Below are 23090 nucleotides of genomic sequence, written 5' to 3'. Positions count from 1 at the left end.
CATACTCACAATTGACTCAAGTTGATCAGCTGCTAATGACATCAGCAGCATCTTAGCTCCCTCTCCTGACCAAAGACATGTATGTGCATCATGTTCAAACACTAAAGCTCACTTCATCATCACTGTCGGTATTAAATGGTTGTTATATTATGATTGGCTATATGATTAAAAACAGAGCCAGGGGGTCTGTTGTGAAAAGTGTAAACTATAACCTAAATATACATGTATGCTTTGTGTCTTCTCCTACATGGTAAATGGTAAATGGATTTGTACTTATATAGCGCCTTTCTAGTCTTCTGACTACTCAAGGCGCTTTCACAGTGTTTGTCACATTCACCCGTTCACACAGACATTCACACTGATGGCAGTGGACATCTACATACCATCTAATCTAACCATTCACACCACATTTACACACCCATGCGCAGGACGGAGAGCAATTCGGGGTTCAGTGTCTTGCCCAAGGACAGGGGAGCTGGGGGTAGTACTGATGATCTCTCAAATCGAGGACGACCCATTATGTCACTGACCCACAGCCGCTTAAAAAGAATCCCCCTTTTGCTTTTCAAACACTTTAACAATGTTAGAAATGTCCCTCGTGGTGCCAACAGCATAGAAAAAAAGACATTCAAATTTTTGAACAACATTGTGTCTATCCCAGAATAATTGTCCCAGTTAATTTGAATAACAGACCTGTGTGTTCTTACTGGAACTACTTCCTACCAAAGAAAAAGTAAGTGTCTTCTGTGGATTATTAAAAGGAACAGGGAGATTCTTTCCTGAAAGAGATCGTGTTAAATGTACATTTTAATGCTGTAAACGTCACAAAATACATTTTAAGCTCATTTTGAGAGCGATATCTTAAAACCCAGTGAAATAAAACCAGGTTTTGAAACATACAGCTCATCATTGGGGTGAACTTACCCTTTAACCTTATCCTCTAAAACAGGGGTGCCCAATCCTGCTCTAGGAGGGCCACTGCCCTGTATGTTTTAGGTTTCTCTCTGCTCTAACACACCCGACTTACGATTTTCAAACCTGTGACAGGCTTCAGCTGCTTGATAACAAGCACATCATTAGATTCGATGTGTTGGAGCAGAGAGAAACCTAAAACATGCAGGACAGTGGCCCTTCAGGAGCAGGATTGGGCACCCCTGCTCTAAAATGTCTCTTTCAACAACAAACCTTAGAATAAAACAGGAATACGTTGTATATTTTGCATCATTATGTACAGCTGTTTTATTTGTGATTTCCCCAAAACATTATCAGTATTTTACTACATACAATGCATGTAATCAAAGTACAATGAATCAACTTCAAAGACAGGAGCGAAAAGAAACGAGCAACAAACACAAAAAACAGGTGGTGATTTTGACCCCGAAGAGAGACATTGGTTAAGGTACTGTATGAATAACACCATTTCATTTATATAGAGGGCTATTGATGGTGCCATCAACAGCGACGCCATGGCAACGGTATATGATGAAAAGATAAGCTTCTGCCCGAAGCACTGAGGTCCGGTGAGTTTTACTGCATGGTGGTGTGCGTGTGTGAAGGTAAAAGTACTTATCTTGGGACTCTGCTGAGATCAACTATAACTTTAAACTTTTTTTTTTCTTTTGGTCTCCTAATAATGTCAATAGTTCATGCCATGGGAGGTAACAGTCTGCTGGATATTCTTTACAGAAATAAGGTAAAATAAAGTTTAAAGAAAATGTTATTAGTCTTGGTTGCATCAGCACAGCAAATAACATTTTTACTTGAGATCTAAATCACTTTTTCCAAGCAGGTTGGCTTTATAGAAGGACTGTCTCTAAAACCCATACATGTACGGGGGGAATACATTAATGTACTGAATGAAACAAAAGAACAACCAGCAGACAAACACTGACGAGCACGTCAAAGTCAGGACATGCACCTCCCACGGGCAAGCTACCGTTTGACTCATGAAACCAATACGACAGCTGAAGAAGCCACGAAATGTGTGGATGTGAAGAGGAAAAATATATATTTACTGAAACTGTCGGCGATACAAAGACGGATGGTCCTTTATTCTGGTTTTAAAACCCCTGATATTGCCCCAAAATAAGGCTGTGGGTTCTAGGCACACCACGGTACAACTGAGCTGAGCAATATGTGCATCAATGTTTGTTTAAAAGAGACATGAAACTTTCTGTGTGTACTGGAATATGAATTCATATTTGGATTATTTCAAACCACCTGGCTAGCCCAGGACTTTCTCTAGAAATTAGAGATGTTTTTTTTCTTCTTTAAAAAAAAGAACAAAACATAAAGATGACGACAACAAATCACTTTTTAGACGGTACACGTTTTGCAGAGCATTTAGAGACACAAACACAAGTGCATCATTGGCAAAAAACTGCTGGTGAAGGATAGAGAAGTGCACAGAAATGTGAATTGTGTGTGTGTGTTTGTGTGTGTGTGTTCACCTGTGAGCGCAGTAGTTTAAGTGCATGTGTGTATGAGCGCACATTTAAAGAGGTAGCAGAGAAATGCAATCGGATGACAATCGGTCTTGAATGACAACCATCCATCTGTTATGACAGTAGAAAAGCTGAATTTCTATCTTCCTGCTCTCCTCCCCTACAAACACGGGTTTCAATATTTCAGGACGAGCCTCATAACTTTACTGACACCTACTCCGAATCGAGATCCACTCAAAAATCTGTCGAAAAACAACTAAAGTTCAATATTCAGTGTGTTGATTTTAATTGGACTTTCCAGGATACATTTAATTTAAGTGTAAACATTTAATCAACAAATACGCTTCTTAATATCTTTTAAGTGACACTGATTTTTTACTGAATTTGATCCTTTTCCCAAAAGGTCGTGAAACAGATAACGTGTTGATGCAACAAAAGAAACGCATCGCGAAATATCAAATACTTTCAACTGAATAAACTCAAACTGGGAATTTCCATATCTACCCAGAGCTTTTTTAACCCAAACATGCTGTGAGCTGAAATGTGATTCATTAGTCGATATAGTACAAAGAGTGATCGCTAAAGGCGTGGTGCGTCGTTCACAGCATTTATTTTGAAGGCCTGGTTTCCTGAAAGCTGAATGAATGCAGCAAATGAATGAAGGATTCAGAACCGGAGTGAGAGGAAGATAGAAGAAGGCAGAGGGCTGAGGTCGGGCTGGAGAGTGTGTGTGTGTGTGTGTGTGTGTGTGACACTTGGCTGGTTGCTGAATACAACAAAAATACACACTATTTGTATCTAGAATATCTAACATGGGATCCCAATGTTACAAACCCTTATCAGATGTTTAAGGAAAGCTAAAGACAAACACACAGGAAACCTGTAGTGCCGAAGCGAAGCAGAATTTAGATGCTAGGACAAAGCGGTTATCAAAGTCGGTATGATTCAACTGCGAGACCTCCGACCCGTGTCTCTGAACAGTTTTATAGAGATGAAAGCATTCACACAAGCCTCTTTGAAAGGTTTTCAACTGTCAATCCAGCACTTTTAACTGTATTAAAAAAAAACGGCAGCTCTGCGGAGTCCCATCAAACAAACAAGTCTTCAGGTCAAATCAGGTGCTTTTCCTACAGCAACACCTGTTAGTTTAGTAGCATCAAAGCATCAATCGCCAAATTTACATAGCAGGCTTTAAGGCTCAATTCAAATTTGCAGATCATATCTGAAATGTGCATTTAAATTTGCTTCCTTGATAAACTGGTGGTTAAACCAATTATTCTTTTACGTTTACAAAATCTTGCCATTTCATTTTCAAAGTCTGTAGGATTCAGATTTTATTTGGACTTTTTCTGACTGTTCCTAAATTTTGTTGTTGCTTTAATGTCTTTTCTCTTTAAAAAAGGACTTGTTAAACATTGAATATATACTTCTTTTACTAACTGACTTATTCCCTTTCAGCAGAGAGTTAGCTGAGAAAAACGACATCACTCTTGTCTGTGTACAGCAAATATGAGGCTGGAGCCAGGTGCTTAGCTTAGTTTAGCACAAAGACTGGAACTAGGAGGAAACAGCCTGTTGGTGTCCGACAGAAAAAAACAAATCTGCCTACCAGTTACTCTGAAGTTCACTAGCGTGTTATAGCTTATCTTAAACGATGCAAAAACTTGAGTGTTTTGTAAACAGCAAAAAATGATAACTGATCCAAACAACTCCAAAACATCAGATCTGTATCACATGTAGAACAAGAAAAAGATTTTGGACACTTCCAGCCACTATGTGAATGCAGGTCTTGACATGTATTTAGACACTTCAGTGTCGAACTGAAGCTAGAGAGGCCTCTGACTTACTGACTTTAAGATTTGTAGGCTTCTATTGAGATTTGAGGTAAAACAAACGAAAAAAAGAAAGAAATCATCCAGCATTTGAACAGAGATAAAAATGAATTTACTGTGCGTATAAACAAAAAAACGCCTTCTAAATTAGTGTTAAAATAAAAATGACGGCTTTTTCATAAACACAATCATGCTGCAACAAATAATAATTATATATATATACACACATATATATAATTATTATCTGTGTGTGTGGAAAGTAGAGGTAGTATGTTTAGAAAAAAGCTTAGCGACATGTGTCACGTGTTTGCCTCATTCTGTGTTTTCTGTTGTCTCGACAGAGATGAGGATCGAGTGAGTTAAGCAGGAAAAAAAACAGTGAAAGTTAATTAAAAACATTGGGATCCACACACATACTGACTGGTCTACTGGAAAAAAAGGTCATGCGGGATGACCTTCTTCTTTATATAACTGGCAACTACTGAACTTTCACGTAAAAACACTGCAGAGGTTGCTGAGAGAGTGTGTCTCTGTGTGTGTGAGTGTGTGCGTGTTGTAGGAGTCTTGTATGTTTGGTTCCCTTGAAGGCTATTGTGATAAGTCATCCTGTAAAATATTGAGGTATCTGTTAAATGTTTGCGGCTGAGTGAGGTTTCTGTAAGTAAGGCTACTGAGGTGGAGCTGCTGACCTGGGTTGAGGGGAGAAGGGTTGAGAGTGCGGTCTTGTTTGGGTTCGTTTGAGCCCGGATGGCCTCAACATCGGCTATGATATCCACGTTAGCCACGGGTGAGAGAACTGTAAACCAAATCTGTCTCGCAGGCAGAACGTCAGAAATGTAATCATTAATAATGGACATTGAATTATCCGCTGTAATTTCCCACGGCAAGTTAAATATATGATGTTTCCCTCTCTGAACCCTTCAAACGGAGCGCACTCTCAGCCCATCGTCCTGCCCTGCATTAATTTTGAAATAGAAACATAAAGTCCACTTTTTACGTATTTCCATTCTTTAACAAACCATTTTTGTAAAAATCTAAAATTCCGAGAGATGCGATGCGAGACGGGGAGAAAAGGTAATGTCACACTTTGGGTTCAAGAGGCGACATCTCGTCAGTCACGGCGCACTCTGCCTGTGGAGCGCGTCGATACGTCTACCTGCAGTGAATTATTTTAAAAATACTTTGTCGATTCTGTAGAGAAGATCTTAGAAGACAGTCTTCTGGAGGTCCAATCCAAATGTTACCTAGGTCAAACGGGACAAAGGAGCCACTTTCTGCATTGTCTTTTTCCACAATAAAGTGACACGTCCAATTCCACAGCAGCAGTTCTACCAATCCCAGACTCCCATCAGCCCTTGGTGCCCCACAGTTTGCTGAGTTAAAGCTATGAAGAGTAATCCTGCTGTCGCTGGCTATTGCAGAAGAAGAGGCGGTTAGATGGTTGGGTGGTGAATGAAGAGGCACGCCCATGCTGTGGCTGCGACAGTTTGCCATTGGCTAAATCCTGTGTCAGTCAGTTGAGGCAGTGTTAGTTCATGATCGCTTGATTGTGTTTGTCATGCTGCTTCTGGAAAAGCAGACATAGCTTCTTCTTTTTCTCTTTTTCACTTCTTTTTTTAAGAGCCGGGGACTGCCTTTCCATTGACAATGAAAAGATTTTCGCTCCACTGTTCCTTCCTTCCTCTCAGGTTGCAGCTCCAGGTGTGACGCGGCTGCACTGACAAGTCTTTTATTCCATTTGGAAAATGAAGGAGAATGGCTGCCAGTGTGTCTTCCCATGTCCAAACAAGAACACTTAGCCACATCTTGAGTTAAAAAGGGCTACTCTGTATTCGCTCTTTTTAAATCAAGGGAACGAGAGAAGTGGAGCGGAGTCTTCCTGCACTTGGAAAAGGCTCCAGGAGTCCCCGAGGCCTATCTCTGCTTCATTAAAACGACGTCCAGCGCAGCAAGCCAAGCACTAGCTAGACAGCAAACTCTGACACACATTTAAATTGACAATCTTGAAAATAGAGGGAAAACAAAAAAAAGGTTTTTCACCAAAATGAAAATATTATGTATATAGTGTATAATTGTCAAAAGCTTATCGATAGACTTTAGAATGAGAGAAAGAGAAAAGATGTACATCCATAAGCTTGGAATGGACAGAGAGGACACTTCCCGGGTAACACACTGAGTTGTCGGGTGCCTTTAAAAAGACTGCTGGAGAGTTAAGGATGCTCGCACTGATGTTTAGATTGTAGATTGTGCGTGAGACTCAGCCAGCTGGAATGATCAACACAACCACCACTGGGAATGTTCAGTCACATGAAGCCTTTGCAATTATAAAAAATCAGATTTCCAAGTCCCATCATCGCACAAGTAAGAGCATCTCCCAAAACACGATTGGACCAATGCAGGCCCATTCTAAGGAACTACATTAGCCAGGTTCTTTCAGGTGTGTTGATCAGTGAAACACCTAATGTCAGTGTTTTGTTATTCTGAAATTGTTTAAATTTGCTGTATGTTGGGCACCCCCCAAAAATAGCAGCTTTTAAAAAGCCACTCAGGTCGAACCCAAATCCTACAGTCTTCTACATTGCACCCTGAAACAACTCAGCAACTTGACCAGGAATGTCTCCTCTGCCGATTCTAGTTAAATACAACATAAGAGTCCATCTCCTAATTGCATATAGTGCTGTATCTCCAGAGCATCTTGCCATCAACAATTGAATTCTCTTAGTATTTTTGCCTACATTAATCTCTAACTATGTACAGACTTAGCAAGTGGTATTTACAAAGTTTGTCCACAAGGGGGCGATCCAGGCCTGCATGAGGGGTGAGCACGCACCGTGTCGACTGAAATGTGATATGATATGTAGCGATGTTGAAAAGTAACATCCTAAACCTCGCTTATGTGGCTGGTGTTGAAACGATATAAACGTGACAAAAAACTATGAGGCTTGATTTCTAGATTTAATATAAAAAAGTTCTTTCCTGTGTTTGTTTGTTTTTAACTCTGCCCAGCTGTTTAGAGCATCTGAAGGTTTTCGTTCCATTGTTTAACTACTGTACATTGCTACCTTCTGTGGATTATTCACATTGCCCTGAAAAAATTTTGCTTAAGGCTGATATCAATCCTTCAATGTTTTAACACGGATAAATGTATTTTAAAATGTCCCCGTTTAACTTTAACACTGATATCTAGTGGGGCGTACGATCATGCAAACCATCTCTTAGGAGAAGTTTTTAACTTAACAGTTTAGGAATACTATTTTTGTGGTAATCATTATTGTAAAAAGTTTCACTTCTAGCTTCCTTATGCTGTTATTTAGTATGAATAGAAATCACAGTGATGCCTAGAGCTTCAAAAACAATCTCTGTCTTATGATTGTAAGCTTACGCCACACACACCATAAACACCAAGTACACAACATCATCAGACAAACTTTTTCCCTGAGGCAACAGCCGGTAGTCGGTTTCTGTCCAACTATCTAGCTCGAACTGTCTTAGCAGCAATCTAACCAGCCCAACAAATATTTTTGGATAATCTCTATCCACGAAACATGACGGTGTGTTTGCGTATGTCAGTCTTCAAACTTCACAGGTCCAAAAAAAATGACAAAATCCAAAAGAGGAGTGCTTCCCTGCACTAAACCCTCGCTCAGAGCCTGCACGCACCCCCTTGTGGTCCATCAATATTCTCATATACTGTACACATCACAAAAATAGGACTCCTCACACACTTTTCAGCGCTTCATTATGTGTGTCTACATTTTCATCTTCCGAAAGACGACATACTGTACATGCACACACACACAGCTGAGGAGGGGCCTTCAAATCCTCTACATTATACAACACTCAGAACTATTTGCTTCCATGGAAGCAACCATGTTTCGCTCTCTTAAATATATATATTCATATATATCAGCTTATACGTATCATTTATATTTATATAGCATTATACATACATTCTTGTTTTGTGAAATTCCCTTTTTGTCTTGTGAACAAGGAATTCCAACCGTAGCATATCCCTCCATCTATCCAACCTCCTTCAATCATTGCTCCATATCTCACCTTTCGTCTCACAGTTCCCATTCCCACTGAAACTTTCTTTCTTTGCTCCAGCTCACCATCGGAGACCTCTCTTTGCACATACAGATACACAGGGCTAAGCAGCCCATCTTAACCAGGTATTTTTAAACCAGTATTTCCATTATATTAGTGTCAGCTTGCCTGCCATTTTGATGTCTAGTATATTTGGATGTCTTTGCTGTTAATAAACTTTAATTGGTAGTTTATAGCTCACTAATAAGAGTGTAGTAACATTGCTAGCAATTTATCTGACATACACAAGTGCCAGCATGGTTAATAGATATAAATCTGTGTATCTATTCCTGTCTGTCATCGCAATGATGATGATGATCAGTGTTATGAGGATGACGGGACAGTTGCATCCATTGAGCTGTCTTCACTGTAAAAAAAAAAATTGGCAGGACTCGCGGTGACGTCCGGGGAAAGGTGGTGATGAGAAAAGGCAATTTGTTTTATGGGAGTTTGTGAATTTGCAGAGGATCAGAACGTCCATCTGTTCCAGATGTCTACGAGTCAGGGTATCTGCCTGGTGAGTGACATTTAATGTCGTATGGCGTTTGTGAATCCAGAGGTTAAAATATAATCTGGTAATCCAAGTGCTGCACGGACCACAGCATATTCAGGTGTCTTAAATCTATGAATCCAGAGTTCCAGGCATCTGAGCCTTGCTGCTTGAGGTCAGGAGGATGGATAGATGATGAAGAGGTGAAGGTTACTGTCTGTCTACCTATCTGATTATCCATTTTTCTCCCTCATGTCCAGGTATATCAGGGCTAGGGTTATCTTGGGGAAAAGGCGGTAAGGGTTGGTTAATCATCCTGTTTTGTGTGATGAGTGTGTGTATGTATGTGAGCATGCCTCCTCCTCTGCTATGACACCTCGCTGCCAAACACTTCCAGCACCAGCGGGGTGAGCTGCATGCTGTGCTCAGGCTGGAAGGAGAGTGAACGGTACTGCTTGGAGTGCTCCTCGTTCAGGCTGCGCAGGTCGGCCAGCTTCTGGATCATCTTGGCGTAGAGGAGGCGTCCGCCTGGGTGGTTGACTCGGATGTATGCCTGCAGTGTCTCCGACAGATGGTCCTGGAGCTGCTCGATGCGGCCGTGGTCTTGGACACCGGGACGATCTGCCATCGGGGAAGAAAGAGGGTGCAGCGTAGGGAGTGTGCGGATAAACATTATGCGGGAGGTCACAGAGCAAAGGAGGGAGGCAGGTGGAGAGGCAAGCAGAAAGAGGTAGGGCACAGAGAGAATGTAGATCAAATTAAGGTTTGGGTCAGGAGATGGATGGATGAAAAGAGAAAGAGAGCATCTGTCAGAAGAGTCAGCTTGTTGTTTTGTTGTAGTGGACTATAGACATGTTTATCAAAATGTAGAGATGCTTTCATTCACATGATGAATACTAAAGATGTGGCCTGATGAGACATTATGACTTGGACCTGAGGTGACTCAAGTCACTGTTTTGACTTGACACTTGGCTTGACAGAAAGTAACAGACTTGAGACTCAATACAGACTTGGAAGTCAGAGACTTGTGACTTGACTTGAGACATGATGACACGAATGACTTGTCTGTGTTCATTTTCTGTTTTCAGTTGAAACGGTGAACATTGAAAATGTTAAAAATGATACATTAAAAGTATCCGTGTAACCTTACCCGCTATCTGGGGGCTGATGTTAGCCAGATACAATCTGTTCTCTCATAGCTCCGTAGCAAGCTAACATTAGCCTGACAACAATGATATCAAATCAACTCAATTGAAATTAAGAAATAAATAAGCTTAAGTTTTTTTTGTTTGATTATTTCGTAGTCTGGATAGTCACATTTCTTCTTTAAAGGTAGACCACTAGTATTAGTAATAGTATCATCATTTTTTAAACGATACTCAGTCCTAATCCCATCACTGATTAAAGCTCTTCGGCTTATTAACTCACAATAGTGTTAAATAGTGGAAACAAACAGCCTTTGAAATGAGTCATCGAGTGGCCTTGCTCATTGAGTGACTCCGTTCATTCTCTGTTTCAACTTATCACCGAAAGCTCAAAAATATTCATTTCTGACGATTTATAGCGTCCTACTTTGTATTTAACATGCATTAGTGGCACTATCAAACACTCATTCATGGGTGAATTTTGTTCAGCAAGCAACACAGACCCGATCCTACACCGCTCAAACTTCCCTGACATTACGTTTGTGAGTCAGTCATTCGACAAACAATCTCACTGTTTAAAACAATGCCTGAGATGAGGAAAACACCTACACACAAGTGGCCAAACACATACAAGCAGTACCTGGGGAGAGCAGGCAGATGGCCATGAGCAGCACGTGTTCCTCCTCGTGCAGGTTGAGTTTCTTCAGACCAACTTGGAATTTCACCAGCGGCTCCAACAGGTCCAGAGAGTGACCGGCTATGGAGGACGACACAAACTCACCGTTAGCACTGCAAAATCAGTTACATCCTCTGGCACTGAAGCAGGGAAACATATATGTTGCTTTTCTATTGACTTTTAAAATGAAAGCACATTTTACACAGCAGTGGGCTTCAAAGGAGAATCCATCCTCCGTATGTATTTCTACAGATTGCGGACAGAGGGCAATAATTTGTGTGTGTGTTTGTGGCTGCTTTATTGCTTCCATGAAAATACCTGAAGTCGAGCCCTCATAGTAATGTGTAAGTGTGTAGAAAAACAGTGTGTGGGTGATCCTTGTAAGAATCAGTTATATAATCACACCATGTGTCACACTTTTCTTTCCTCCAGAGCTTGATGTTGTGGCCTTCACTGAGACTTCCGGAGCATTGGGTACACAAGAAGAAGAGTGTGTATTGAGAAGTGGAATCAATAAGCAAGGTTTTTGACATGCTGTGTATGTGCAGTCCAACGCGTGCTGCTTATGTACTGATTTTGCACTTAAAACACATGAGTCAGAGCCACTGTGGTGCTGATTCAACCCACCCTTTGTAACGTCATTGATGCAGTATTTGAAGTCGGGTCCTCCGCAGCTCCAGGACATGTCCTCCAGGCTGAAGGACTGGTTTGAACGCAGCATGATGATCTCAATGGCACTGGACTTCAGCAGAGCGATCTGGTCTTCTGCAGTCAGCTCTCTGGAACAGTCACATATATAGTATGTTACTGTATGACAGAAATGTTTAGAGTCAAATTAGAGCATGTTCACACATCTGACTTATCTTCTGCGACAGAGTGGGTGTCTTTACATCAGCTTATTTTTATTTCTTTACATATACTTAAGTTATGTATTAACTGCATAGTCATTGCACATTTGTTGAGCTAGACCGATAAACTTGCGGATATCGTACACGTTACTGTATTGTGTATTAATGGCCAATACATCATTGAAGTACAGCTATGCTATATATATTGCTAAGCAGACGGCTCAGAATGAAACTAGAACCTGAAACTACAGTTGTTTCTGTACTTATTCTCGGTTCTGTAACTTCAGCAAATATCTGTGCCCTTAAGTCCGTTGGCAGTGTGTGGCAAATAACAGAGACTACAAAAACACTCAGTAGTTGAGTAGCAAATGAAGTGAAATGAAAATTCACTTCCTGTTGAAACACAGGCAGCAGCACACCAACAGCTGTATACACTGTACTACAGTATGTGTATCTCCACACACTGACAGAAGCAGGTGTAAGATAAGGGTAAGATATTTTCTAATGCCCTGCAAAAATCCCATCTACTTTCACCTTTTATTTGGAGTTTTTTTTCCATCTCAGTTCATTATTTTTCGCTGAATAGAATGTTCCGTCTTTCTTTCTTGTGTGTCTTTTGAACAAATTGTAAAAAATTGCACCGGAGTTATTCCAGGAAAGAACTGAATAGACTGAATCACTGCAGTGTTTTCAGCATATGAGGCATAGATAAAAAGGAGTGAGACAATTTTCAAACATCATTGCTTGTATTTATGAAATGCTTAGAACTAAGACCTGAATAGACACTGACTGAAAGAAGAAAACATCTTGACCCGATTGTCTGAATTTCAAACTCAAATGCTGTTGAAAGATACAATTCCCCAAGAACTTGTTAAATGAGGTGTAACACATTCAGCTGAATAGCTTTAAGAAGTGCTTCACAAATGAAGGCTCATGGATACCCTGATGTTCAGGATAGGAAAATGTCTGAACACCTCTAATCAATGCTTAGAGATGCATAGAGTTTCTTCCAGGTAAACAAAGAAATCCCAGACTCTTTTATATTCCCAAAGAAAACCCCCTCAGCCCACAACAATGCAAGCAGGGGGAATAAACAAATGTAAATATAAAGCTAGCTGCATGACATCAATGCAAACACACAAACGTGTGCATTATGTATGATCATACTGTATGGGTCATTTCTATTCTTTTATTTTATTATGTGGTCTCTTTATGTGCATACATTTAAAAACATATCTCCCAGCTCAGCATGCATTCATAAAGCTGCAGCCTGTTCCAGCAGATTCTTGGAAGAGCTTGTTGTTTGTTTGGAAGTGAAAATAGCATTTCACCTTATCCAGTAATGTCATTTGCGGCAATTTGCTCTGCACGTGGGTGGAGAGCTCATTCAGGCTGCTAGCCTTCGTGTCTGTACGTGCTACTGGTTGGATTGAGCAGAATTTTACTAATCAGCCTCAGTAATACCAGAACTCATTTAAGCAGCAGATAGCTACTTTTCCAGAGATACTCTATGGGGTTTAGATTTGGACTCTGGGCTGGCCATTTTACTGTTTCAGTTTTATTAGATTCAAGGGACAGCCTAACCCATTTTGCAGTGGGGGCATTGTCTTGTATGAAAACCCAGGGCTGATTGGGAGACAATTGCAGTGAAGGTATTACATGTTGCTGAAGGAGGTTCACATAAACATTTGCATTCACCCTGCCATGTAGTTGTACAAGTGGCCCTGCTCCTGCTGCAGAAAACATCTCCCAAACCATGACATGACATTGCTAAAGTTCAATTTATTTGGGTCTGATGGGAAACGTATGTTCACTGTCGGACTGGGGAAAGACTGAACCCAAATTGTCTAAAGAAGAAAGAAGTATCAGAGTCGAGGTCTGAACCCCCTAGAGAATCTCTGGGAAATCCTTGGTGACAAAGTAATGGCTAAGAAACCCACTACAGCTACCGAACAGTGGAAGAGAGTGCAAGAAGAACGGACCAAGATCAAACCAGAGCAGTGGGAGAAACTAGTGATGTCCTGTGGGCGCAGATGTGCTGAAGTCATTCAAAGCAAGGGCCTCTACACTTCCTATTCATTTTTGAATCCCATAGCCCAAAGAAAATACTGTTTAAATCTTCTCTTCTGACGCAATGGTTACTGTTCTTTTTTTTTTCACAAAATAAGGGTTATCGTTGAAGTGCCTTGGTTGTTTAAAAAAGCATGCTAGGACAGCAGAGGTATAGCCACAGCTGATCTTCTATCAAATTATGAACACTAAAAAAAAACAATATTTCAGATTAAACCAAGTTTTAATACTTTGTTCTCTAATTTTCACTCCAGTGGATAATGGATAATACATTTAAATATTCTTTAGTAAAGTCAGTTGTGTAGGAAAGCAGCTGTCTGAGGGACTTATTTACACAATCCACATAAAAAAGGGTCTTTTCTCATTCCAGCTCAAAATTCACAATACCGGCAACCATATCGATAACGTGACTCTCGCCAGATGAATTTCGTTCCGCCTTGCTTCACTCATCCATCTGGGATCTGCCGACTGGGAAGCGATTTCAGGAGGCTGGGCCTTATCAAAAATCCTTGCATATGATTGGATTAACCACTGCTACTTCAACCACTCATATCGAAACTAATCCGTGACACTGATGAGAGCGAGGCAGGGAAAAGCCAAACAGAACAGCCGACATCATTTCCACCAACAAAAGTCTTCAGAGCCGTTCTCTGGTGTTCTTTTAAAAAATAAATATTGGATTGGACAACAAGGATGAAGTAGCAGCATCAATGGTGACACCTGCTTCCTCGATGTGAGCTGCCACAGTCGTTTCTCTGCTACGTCACATCTATAAAACCCCGCCCGACGGTCCTGAATGACCTGACCATTTTTTGCAGACCCTGAAATCACTTTCCTATGGAGCGAATACAGATGGTTGAGTGGAGCTAGGCGGAGTCAAGACGGAAGCAAGGGGGAATAAAAGTCACCTGTCGGGAGCCAGGTTTTTAGGTGAAATTTTCCCTCAAAAAACCCACATCGGTCAGAGGTACAGGTCAGCTTCAGCAGTTAATTAGGGCTACAACTAGCAATACTTTTTAATCACTTAATCTGACAATTATTTTCTAGATGAATCGTTTCGTTTATAAAATGTCAAATGACAAAAATGTGTCCACCGTCAAAATAGTTGCAGTTTTTTATTTTTATCAAATCAAACATGTCATTTCAGATGCAGTAAGAACTTTGAAAACACATATTATTACATATTATTTTTTAAGGCCCACTGTGACCATTTAAGAAAATTATGATCTTGTTGATTCCTACCATTTAAAAAAAACAAACTGTGCCAGACAGCAATCCTGCTATCCTGTAATGATGCCTCACAATCTACATGTACCAGCAATCATTGACAGTGCACTTGGTTTGTACCTGAAGCCTGGGATCATCTTGGCGAAGCCTATGACCTTCTGGATGCTGTAGGAGACCAGGTCAGCCAGGTGAGGCAGCATGGAGAGCTTTGTGTCCTCCTCACTGGAGTCCGGACTGCTAGCTCCGTCCTGGTACATCATCAACAGGTTGCTGAAGTTCATCTTGGTGTCCACAGACTCTGTTTCAAGGAGGAGAGAGTAGGAGACAAGAAGAGCACAGAGGGAGAAAGCAATGAGAGAGCAGGGGCAGAGTTAGGAATGGATTAAATGGAAAAATGGACACAAACTAACATGCTAAGATGTTACTGTTTTCCAGTATGTCAGCGCTAGAGAAAAATCTGGCAGCATGTGTTAACATTCTTTTATCAATCAGCCATCACAATCGCTAAACCCTGGATGGTGTCCTTGCAAAAGGGGAGGGAAACGGCAACTGAAGGAGGCCGACAATGGCAGGCTTTATCCCAACAGTCTACATCTGGTGAGTCAGACTTGTAGTAAATAAGAGAAGAAAGAGGGACAATATTGTAAATAGATAAAAACTATATTTGGAATTAATACACCATTAAACACAATGGAATGAATGGGCTTCCAATGAAACACTAAAACTCAGTATGGAAGCAGATGGACAGTGGGCTCAGAGTTACTGTTTTTGTGTTTTTCAAATCAATGGAGCTCTTCATGACTGTGTCCATGGCAAAGTGAACCTTGAAAAAATAAATTGAAAAAGAACTGGAGGAGGAGGAGGACTCTTACCAGGTGAGTGGTTGAATGAGTCAGAAGAAGCATCAGACAAAGAGTGAAGGGAGGCGGCTCTGCTGGCACTGCGTGTGACAGGGCCTTCACGCACTGGAGGCTGCCAATACACACAGAGACACAAAAAATGATTAATTTCACTTATATTATACTTCACTTTAATACATTTCACAACTCAATGCAGTGCTAGGGCTCCTCCTCAAGTAAGGAATTAAGGGAATCAAGTACAAATAAACACCACGCAGGATCACCAAGTGACCCGAATAACTCTACAGAGTAAAATCTGGAGTTGTTATTTTCCCCTTTGGCCCATGTTTTATATTTATATATTTGAGGGGGTTCTGGGATTTACTCAGCTCTCAGTGATCCTCCTTTATGAAACAGCCTCTCAGGTTTGGAAGTTCATTTAGTTTTTGGAGGGAGTGATGAAATCAAAAGTGATTTAATCCTATGTTTACACAAAGATTAAAGTTAAAAGGTCTCTAAATAGCAATGCCAATGTGTGTTTCAAATAAAAATATCATGTTCTTATCAAGTGTGCATCCTCTTTATTTATCTTAAAGAAACTATTGCCAAACACTTGTGAAGCACACCTTAGTGTTTTTGGATTGAGTGCTTTATTTTGTGAGGTTCACACTCAGTTCATAGTGACACCCATAACTCAATATCTGGATGTCTGTGGCTGTCTGCACAGTGTGTGCTAGAATCACACTAGTAAATCACGGATAAACGGAAAACTGTTTTGAGACTTTCCATATCCTTTGCTCTGGGTGACCAACCTGTTGTGGTCAGCTGAGAGAACGTTGTCTGAACGTATCAAGTTCAAGTGACGTGGAGGAAAAAAATATGACCCCGCGGTTGGACTGACAAACGCCTTCGGTGACTCGTGTTACGAGTGTCAAGTAAATTGAAAACACACACCAGCAGTGGTAGCTGACATGTTGGTTTGAAGTAAATATGACTGTGGTTACAGACACTATTTAGAGCTATCTCATGATACCAAGAGTGATGCTGAATCACTGACGCATTAAATCTATGAATGCTCCTTCCTACTAAGGTGACATGCTGACTGGATACACACTGAACAGATCCCTTGAACATCAAGTAAAGCCTCTCACTATACCTAGAATACACTCCAAATCAGCTTATGGTACCCTCATTCATTATAGTCCTAACCCTCTGCCACAACAGTGTCTTCTATTAAAAGCATCCTTAATAATAATAATAATAATAATAATAATAATAATAATAATAATAATAGCTGATTAATAACTTTACTTCAGGCTGTGGTTGGCAGTCCACATGGCATAACGTATCACTTGGTATCACTTGGTATCACTTTTGAAAATCTTGATATTGATTTGGGAACAATGACATGGATGGATAGTTCGCTTTTCTTGTTTTTATACATACTGTGAAATTATAATCACTTCCACCAACTGTCCACAATGTTATAGCCTAGCCCGACATTGAATATTGCTAGCATAACGTGTCACATGCCAAGTGGTATCTAAGGTTCCTCCTATTTACTGGAGCAGAGAACAACAAAGAGGAAACTTATGGGATGGTAATGATTGTTTCAGGTATAAGGGTGAATCCTCTGTTGTTATGTGTTACCAAGAAGATGAGTTATTGTTTAAAAATTATACATTTATAGTCTTTATACATTAAAGTATAATAGTATTCTTCTATTTGGCAAGTAACCATGGTGTAAGCAGGATAATGCCCTCAGAGGTGTGCCTAATCAGGAATTAATTGGTTCCCTCCGAGACAGTTATTGACCTCCCTGACGTCCATTAATTCCTGATGGACACCTTGTCGGGCATAATCCCTGACTTAAACCAACCAAACTTAACAGAGACCATGGTATGAAGTAACTAATCCCCCTGCAGAAAATCAAACATGAAGAAGATGCAGCCTTTCCTTGAGTTTTAGCTATAATTATAGTCTACTTCAGCCATTTCAGCCATGGGTACAAACTTAAAGAGAGAATGCCAAGGTCTGCAGTGTTGTGGTAAACCAGAGCAGATGGTCTCCATATCCTTTTCGTTTGTTTTTATCAGTTCTTTAGCATTTAATCTCCAAGGAATTTTATCTCAAGGTGGCAAGCTGTTAAATAAAAAATGCATATCAAGTACACTGTTTTGAAAAAAATGGTTTGCTTTGGTATTAATTGTTTTTTACTGGAAAATGCAGTAATATGCCCTGATGCGGTGCTTCAGGGAACCCTCCCTTCGGCAGCATGACATCATTACCTGCTCCACCCATATTTATGGTGGACAACAAAGAGACTTTGGCTGCACAGATGATAATGTGAATGTGGTTTTGGTAAAGGAAGAAACTTTGTAGTGGACTAACCCTGAAGCGGGAAAAGTCAGAATAGGAGGCATCGTAGGTCTTGTGGTGAGCTTCCACCAGACTGGAGATGATCCGGGCCTGCTCCTCATTCAGACGTGGTCTCATCGCCTCCCGGGCCGCCTCCTCCTCTTTCCTCTTCAATATCATGTCCTTCTTCCTCTGAACCTCTTCATCTGTCAGGATGACTGCAAGATAGAATGGAAAAGAGGACATATTAACAGATCTTCCAATGAACTGATGGAAAAAACTGAACTGATGCATTCTGATGTCAAAGCTGTCAAATCAAAGAGGGAGAAAATCAGTTAAGGTTAGCATTGAACACACGTTCACACATGCCTTAAAATGTTCTGACATCATAAATCAAATTCCTCACATTCAACGCTTGCATTCATGTTAATGCAAACATTTAAAATCTGTATCTTGGAATGAGAGTTTTGATCAGACAAGAACCAAAAGCTGCAAACAAGTCTCGGGTTTAATCAAGGGGTAACTCTCTTAACACCTCAAGTAACACAAGATGTAACTGATCTGGACTCCTCTCCTATCTAATCTTGTGTAAGTAAACAAATGCACAGGTGCGCACACGTGGTATCACTTAGTGTAGAGACACAAAGCTGCAGCTGCAGCAATGCTACAGTTTGCACGTCATTTGCCAAGAGCTTGCTATTTTAGACCAGGTGATTTAATAAGGGAACAGAACCACTCTTTCTCAAAGTTACATTGGCGATACTTGCATTTGAGTTTGCTACAATTTAACATCTCCGGTCTCTCCTTATCAGTTAATGAATGTACAGAACGGATTCATTCCTTTGGCAGAATTCCTTCTCAATACAATGGTTACATAAAAGCACTAATAATAAATATAATTCAACACTGGTTCCGCAGCAGCATGAGTGTATTTGATGTATGTTTTTCAGGAAAATGCAAGGATAGACAGAAAGACGTTTTAGGCTTAATACAAATACTCCCCAAAATAAAACAACAACATGCATGAAATCCTTTAGTCCATTTGTAATAAAGGCTGATATCACGTAATAATTGAGTTTCTGCTTGTTGTCTTGTCGTTACAGACATACACAACAGTGACCACCCAATTTGGAAGGGCTCTGGTTCTGCGAGCGATTTTCCCCATTCATTGATTTGACATTTCAAAAGAGCTTTATATAAAGAGTTGTAAGCCTGGATCCGTGCCAACCCACGACGAGAAAAATTGTGACCATAAAACATTTTATTGAACGCAAAAACTAATTTGGAAAACGGAAGAAAAGGCAAAGAGACTGTACTTAAATGACAGCGCAGTTCATGGGAAGCAGCTCACCGACCATCCACGGGTTGAGTCAACATTTCCATGGTAACAAACAGAGAGCTCCACCAATAGGAGAATTCACTGTTACGCTAGTTAAGCCTAAAACAAGGTTGATATCATACGGACTTGTGGATTCTACAGGAGCATAAACCTTGCTTTTTTCACAATCTCATAGCTTGTGGTAAACCTACCTTAATGATTAAGATAAAATTCTGAATATGAATGGGATGTTCCCTCCTGGAATCTCTCTGTTGAGATTTGTGTAAGACAACAATTCAGCAAAATTGCTATGACACTCCCTGGTATTAAAAACAATATAAAAGACAGTAAAAATTAGCATAGTAGCGTGCAAGTAAACAAACAATAGCAGCATCAAATTGTAAGAGAGGAGTATCTGCACACTCATACCATGAGTATATTCGTATCTCAAAATATTGTCTGAACTGGCTATGACAGGAGTAATGAATTCACTTTCGGGATGATTGTGGTTTCAGAAAAGAGCACTACCAAGTCAGAAGTTAAACAAAGTTAGCTTTCAAAACTCGTTGAAGGAGCTGTAATGTGAGCTCTAAATATTTCCATCCCAGGTTACATGAACCATACATCTCCTGAACGTGGCGCGCTGAAATGGACTGTCATGTCCGTTGCCTTTTTATCCGGCTGATGCGGCGGGTGTTGGATGTTTAAGTGCCTTCTGCCTTATTCATGCTGCAGGAGCAGAGACTGCAGGCAGAGTGGAGCAGTGCTGCAGAAAGGATTAGACATACTGTTTATAGTGACTCTCTTACGTTTGACTGGATGAGAGGATCATTTGGGAATTCCTGGGTTTGCGAGCCACTTCCGCATGTCTTACGGCATTACATTACTTTATAATTTTATATTCACAGCACTAATTATTTATTACAGATCGCAAAACAGATTTACATCTATCTCTACTTGATTTAAAACTCAATGCACTCCGAGACATAAGGAATGGAACTGTGAATTTAAGCATTTTTGAAAAATCTAATTTATGTTAGCAATGTTGTCAACATCTCCTGAAGTTTTAAATGTCGTTATTTGAAAAAGAAGAGATGAGGTGCTGCACTTCAACATCATCACATCGCAGAAAATAACAGAACAGAACAGCTCTGAACTAAAGACACTGGGAACTCTGCTGTGAAAAGGCAGTACATGATAGAATGGCCCTCATGCAGCATGGTTCTCTTAAATGTCTATTGTATTTTCTCTTAATTTTCTGCCAAGAGAAAAAACATAAGCGAAGCCTCCAGATGCACAAAACATTCTTACCATCCAGATCTTCTCTTACCCAGGTGGGCTGAATGATGAATACCACTTGATCATAATTGTTAATTAGCATTTGGTAACACCCTCTAAGCCCAATAAATGGGCAGGTACTCGAGAACTAAAAGAAACCACTGAAAAATGGCTGAGAAGTTCAGCAAAAGTGACATCAACATCCTGAAAAACTCTAAAATTACACACTGACATTACTGGCAAAATCAAAAACATATTGTAAAGATTATTACGTTTTAGAATTTTTTTGATGGTTGTATTTTTTTATGTCTTATCTTAATAATTATCTATATTATCTTAATTAATGTCTGAATTTAGTTTTATTTGATTATATGATCTCCATGTGTTTATGTTCCTAATATTTCACACTTAATGTATATTTCTTGCATTGGACAAACAACTTGTGAAGCAAAATAGTAAAAGTAAGAAAACATTGATGACAATAAGGAACTAACAAAACGAGAACAAAACATGGATACGGACAAAAATATAGAGGAAATATGAGGAAGTTTGTGAATCGCTTCCTGCATGAGGCCCATTGACTGTTGCCAAGCAGTGATAGACAAGGCGATATTACACACCGAGTCGTGAAAATTCAGCTGTGGTGGGCCACCATCAGTGGATGAATACAGCGGAAACACCAAGTTAGTCACACTGGCAAACCCACCTCACTCTATTGGCTTTCTCAAATTCTCTGGAGGTCTTTCTGTGGCTGCTATTTCAGAGCGCTCCGAGATCTACCCAGTGCTGAACCAGGCAGCTGCCGTTTCGTTAGCTGCAGCCTCGTTGCTCCGGTTTAAACTGTCGTTGTGGAAAGGCTATTTTCAACATTAAAGAGAGAATGCCCTAACCATAACCCAACACAATTCCTGCAGTGCAACAGTTTTCTTTAAAAGACGCCTCTCAGCAACAAACTGAATGACCAACATCTGGATGTGTGTTGCAGAGTGGCCACTCATGGTGTGAAACAGGAAACCCTGGAGTACAAGCTGTGCCTGAGGAGATTTTATAAAGATGAAAAACAGGTGGCTCAAATGTTCCATACTTATATGTCACATCTGTAACGAGGTGGTCTGAAAAATCCTTCTTTGTTACATTTCTTCTTAGGCTGCTTTGTAAAAAAAAGAGCTGCTTTATTACTTAAACCTAAACACATTGTAATACTACATCATTTCCATTGTTGTAATTGAGTTAGAAGATTAGAGAGGTCATAAATATAAGCCTGAAAAAGCAGATTATAAATGAACAAAGTGATCGAACGTACCCATACCCACACCACAAATACGCACATAACTGGTAACCTTTATGTTGAACTTTAACATACTCTCTTCAGGTATAGTTTGTCTTTCGTTTGTCTGAGCACACAATGTTTCTTTTGAGCCCTGAGAAACAAGCACAATGAATGTTACGTCATCAGTGTTTGATGTTCGTGACGGCAATAACACATTGCAAGCTTCCCAGTGCACGCAGGGAACTGTACAGAGAATGCAGAGCTGGTAACACCAAAGGGGAACTACACCCTGAACTAGGGCTGCGCGATATGACCAAAATCTCATATCAGGATATATAAAGTATATACTGTATATCTATACATATATACGTGTGTGTATATATAATATCACTGAAACACTGTGGCCTGTGTCGGAGTCAGTAAGATCTGGGGAGGGACACGACACGGTGACATTTCTTTCTAACAGCAGTAGTTTATATATTTATTACACAGGGCCTTCAGGGAAAGCTGCAATAACCAACACTTGTTTGTTTTACTGTATCTATAAACGTGTATATAAATGTAAGTGTCAGAGAATCAGTGTTGTAGATGTCTGAATCTATGTAGCCAATGTATCACTGTATCTGTGAATTGTGTGTAAATGTGGCTGTGCTGTAAACCAAATTGCCTCTCGAGGACATTAGAGTTTTCTACCTACCTACCTACAGACTGGTCTGTGTGTGTATGTAACAGTTGTTTTCTGTCGATTTATTGGAGAGAGAGACACAGTCTATGGCGACTCCTTTCAGATTCATGCACCCCTTAGCCTGTAAAGTTCACGATTTATGATACAGAGATGTAAACGATTAGGCAAAATATGTAACAATAGACGTTTTTTCTATCGCCATACAATAGATCATATCGTCATATCGCACAGCCCTACCCCTAACCAAATGATGAGACAGAGACAATATTTTCTAAACCACGTCAGATCTCAATATTTCCTAAGTTAATTGCACTCAGCTTTTCTTCTTCTTCAGTATATTGTGGCACACTAAAAATAGCACACAAGGCACAAAGAAACATCGAAGAATATACATAGAAATGCTGCTCAATACAATAACAGAAGAAAAAGTACTACTTAGTTAGTTAGTTAGTTAGTATCCTTGTCATCCAGGGCTGAAGCCTAGCTCTGGGGATCACTGCAGTTACTGCTGGAGTAATGCCCTG

General features: G+C 40.2%; 1 protein-coding gene across 1 annotated transcript in view; it reads right to left on the bottom strand.

Moving 5' to 3' along the window:
* Window positions 1-1259: 1259 nt before the first annotated feature.
* The window catches only part of LOC310951560 (vitamin D3 receptor A), an 82266-nt gene continuing 60435 nt past the window's right edge, over window positions 1260-23090 (bottom strand). The window contains exons 4-9 of the mRNA XM_083919845.1: window positions 18049-18233; window positions 15691-15790; window positions 14939-15116; window positions 11301-11452; window positions 10638-10754; window positions 1260-9473 (exon numbers count right to left, since the gene is read on the bottom strand). Of these exons, the coding sequence (XP_083775971.1) occupies window positions 9220-9473; window positions 10638-10754; window positions 11301-11452; window positions 14939-15116; window positions 15691-15790; window positions 18049-18233 (986 nt within the window). The 3' untranslated portion in view covers window positions 1260-9219. The remainder of the gene's footprint in view (window positions 9474-10637; window positions 10755-11300; window positions 11453-14938; window positions 15117-15690; window positions 15791-18048; window positions 18234-23090) is intronic.

Source organism: Echiichthys vipera, assembly GCF_963691815.1.
Source record: "Echiichthys vipera genome assembly, chromosome: 9".
Lineage (NCBI taxonomy): Eukaryota > Metazoa > Chordata > Actinopteri > Perciformes > Trachinidae > Echiichthys > Echiichthys vipera.
Note: the sequence above shows the minus strand (reverse complement) of the source record. Positions and strands in the feature narration are given on the sequence as shown.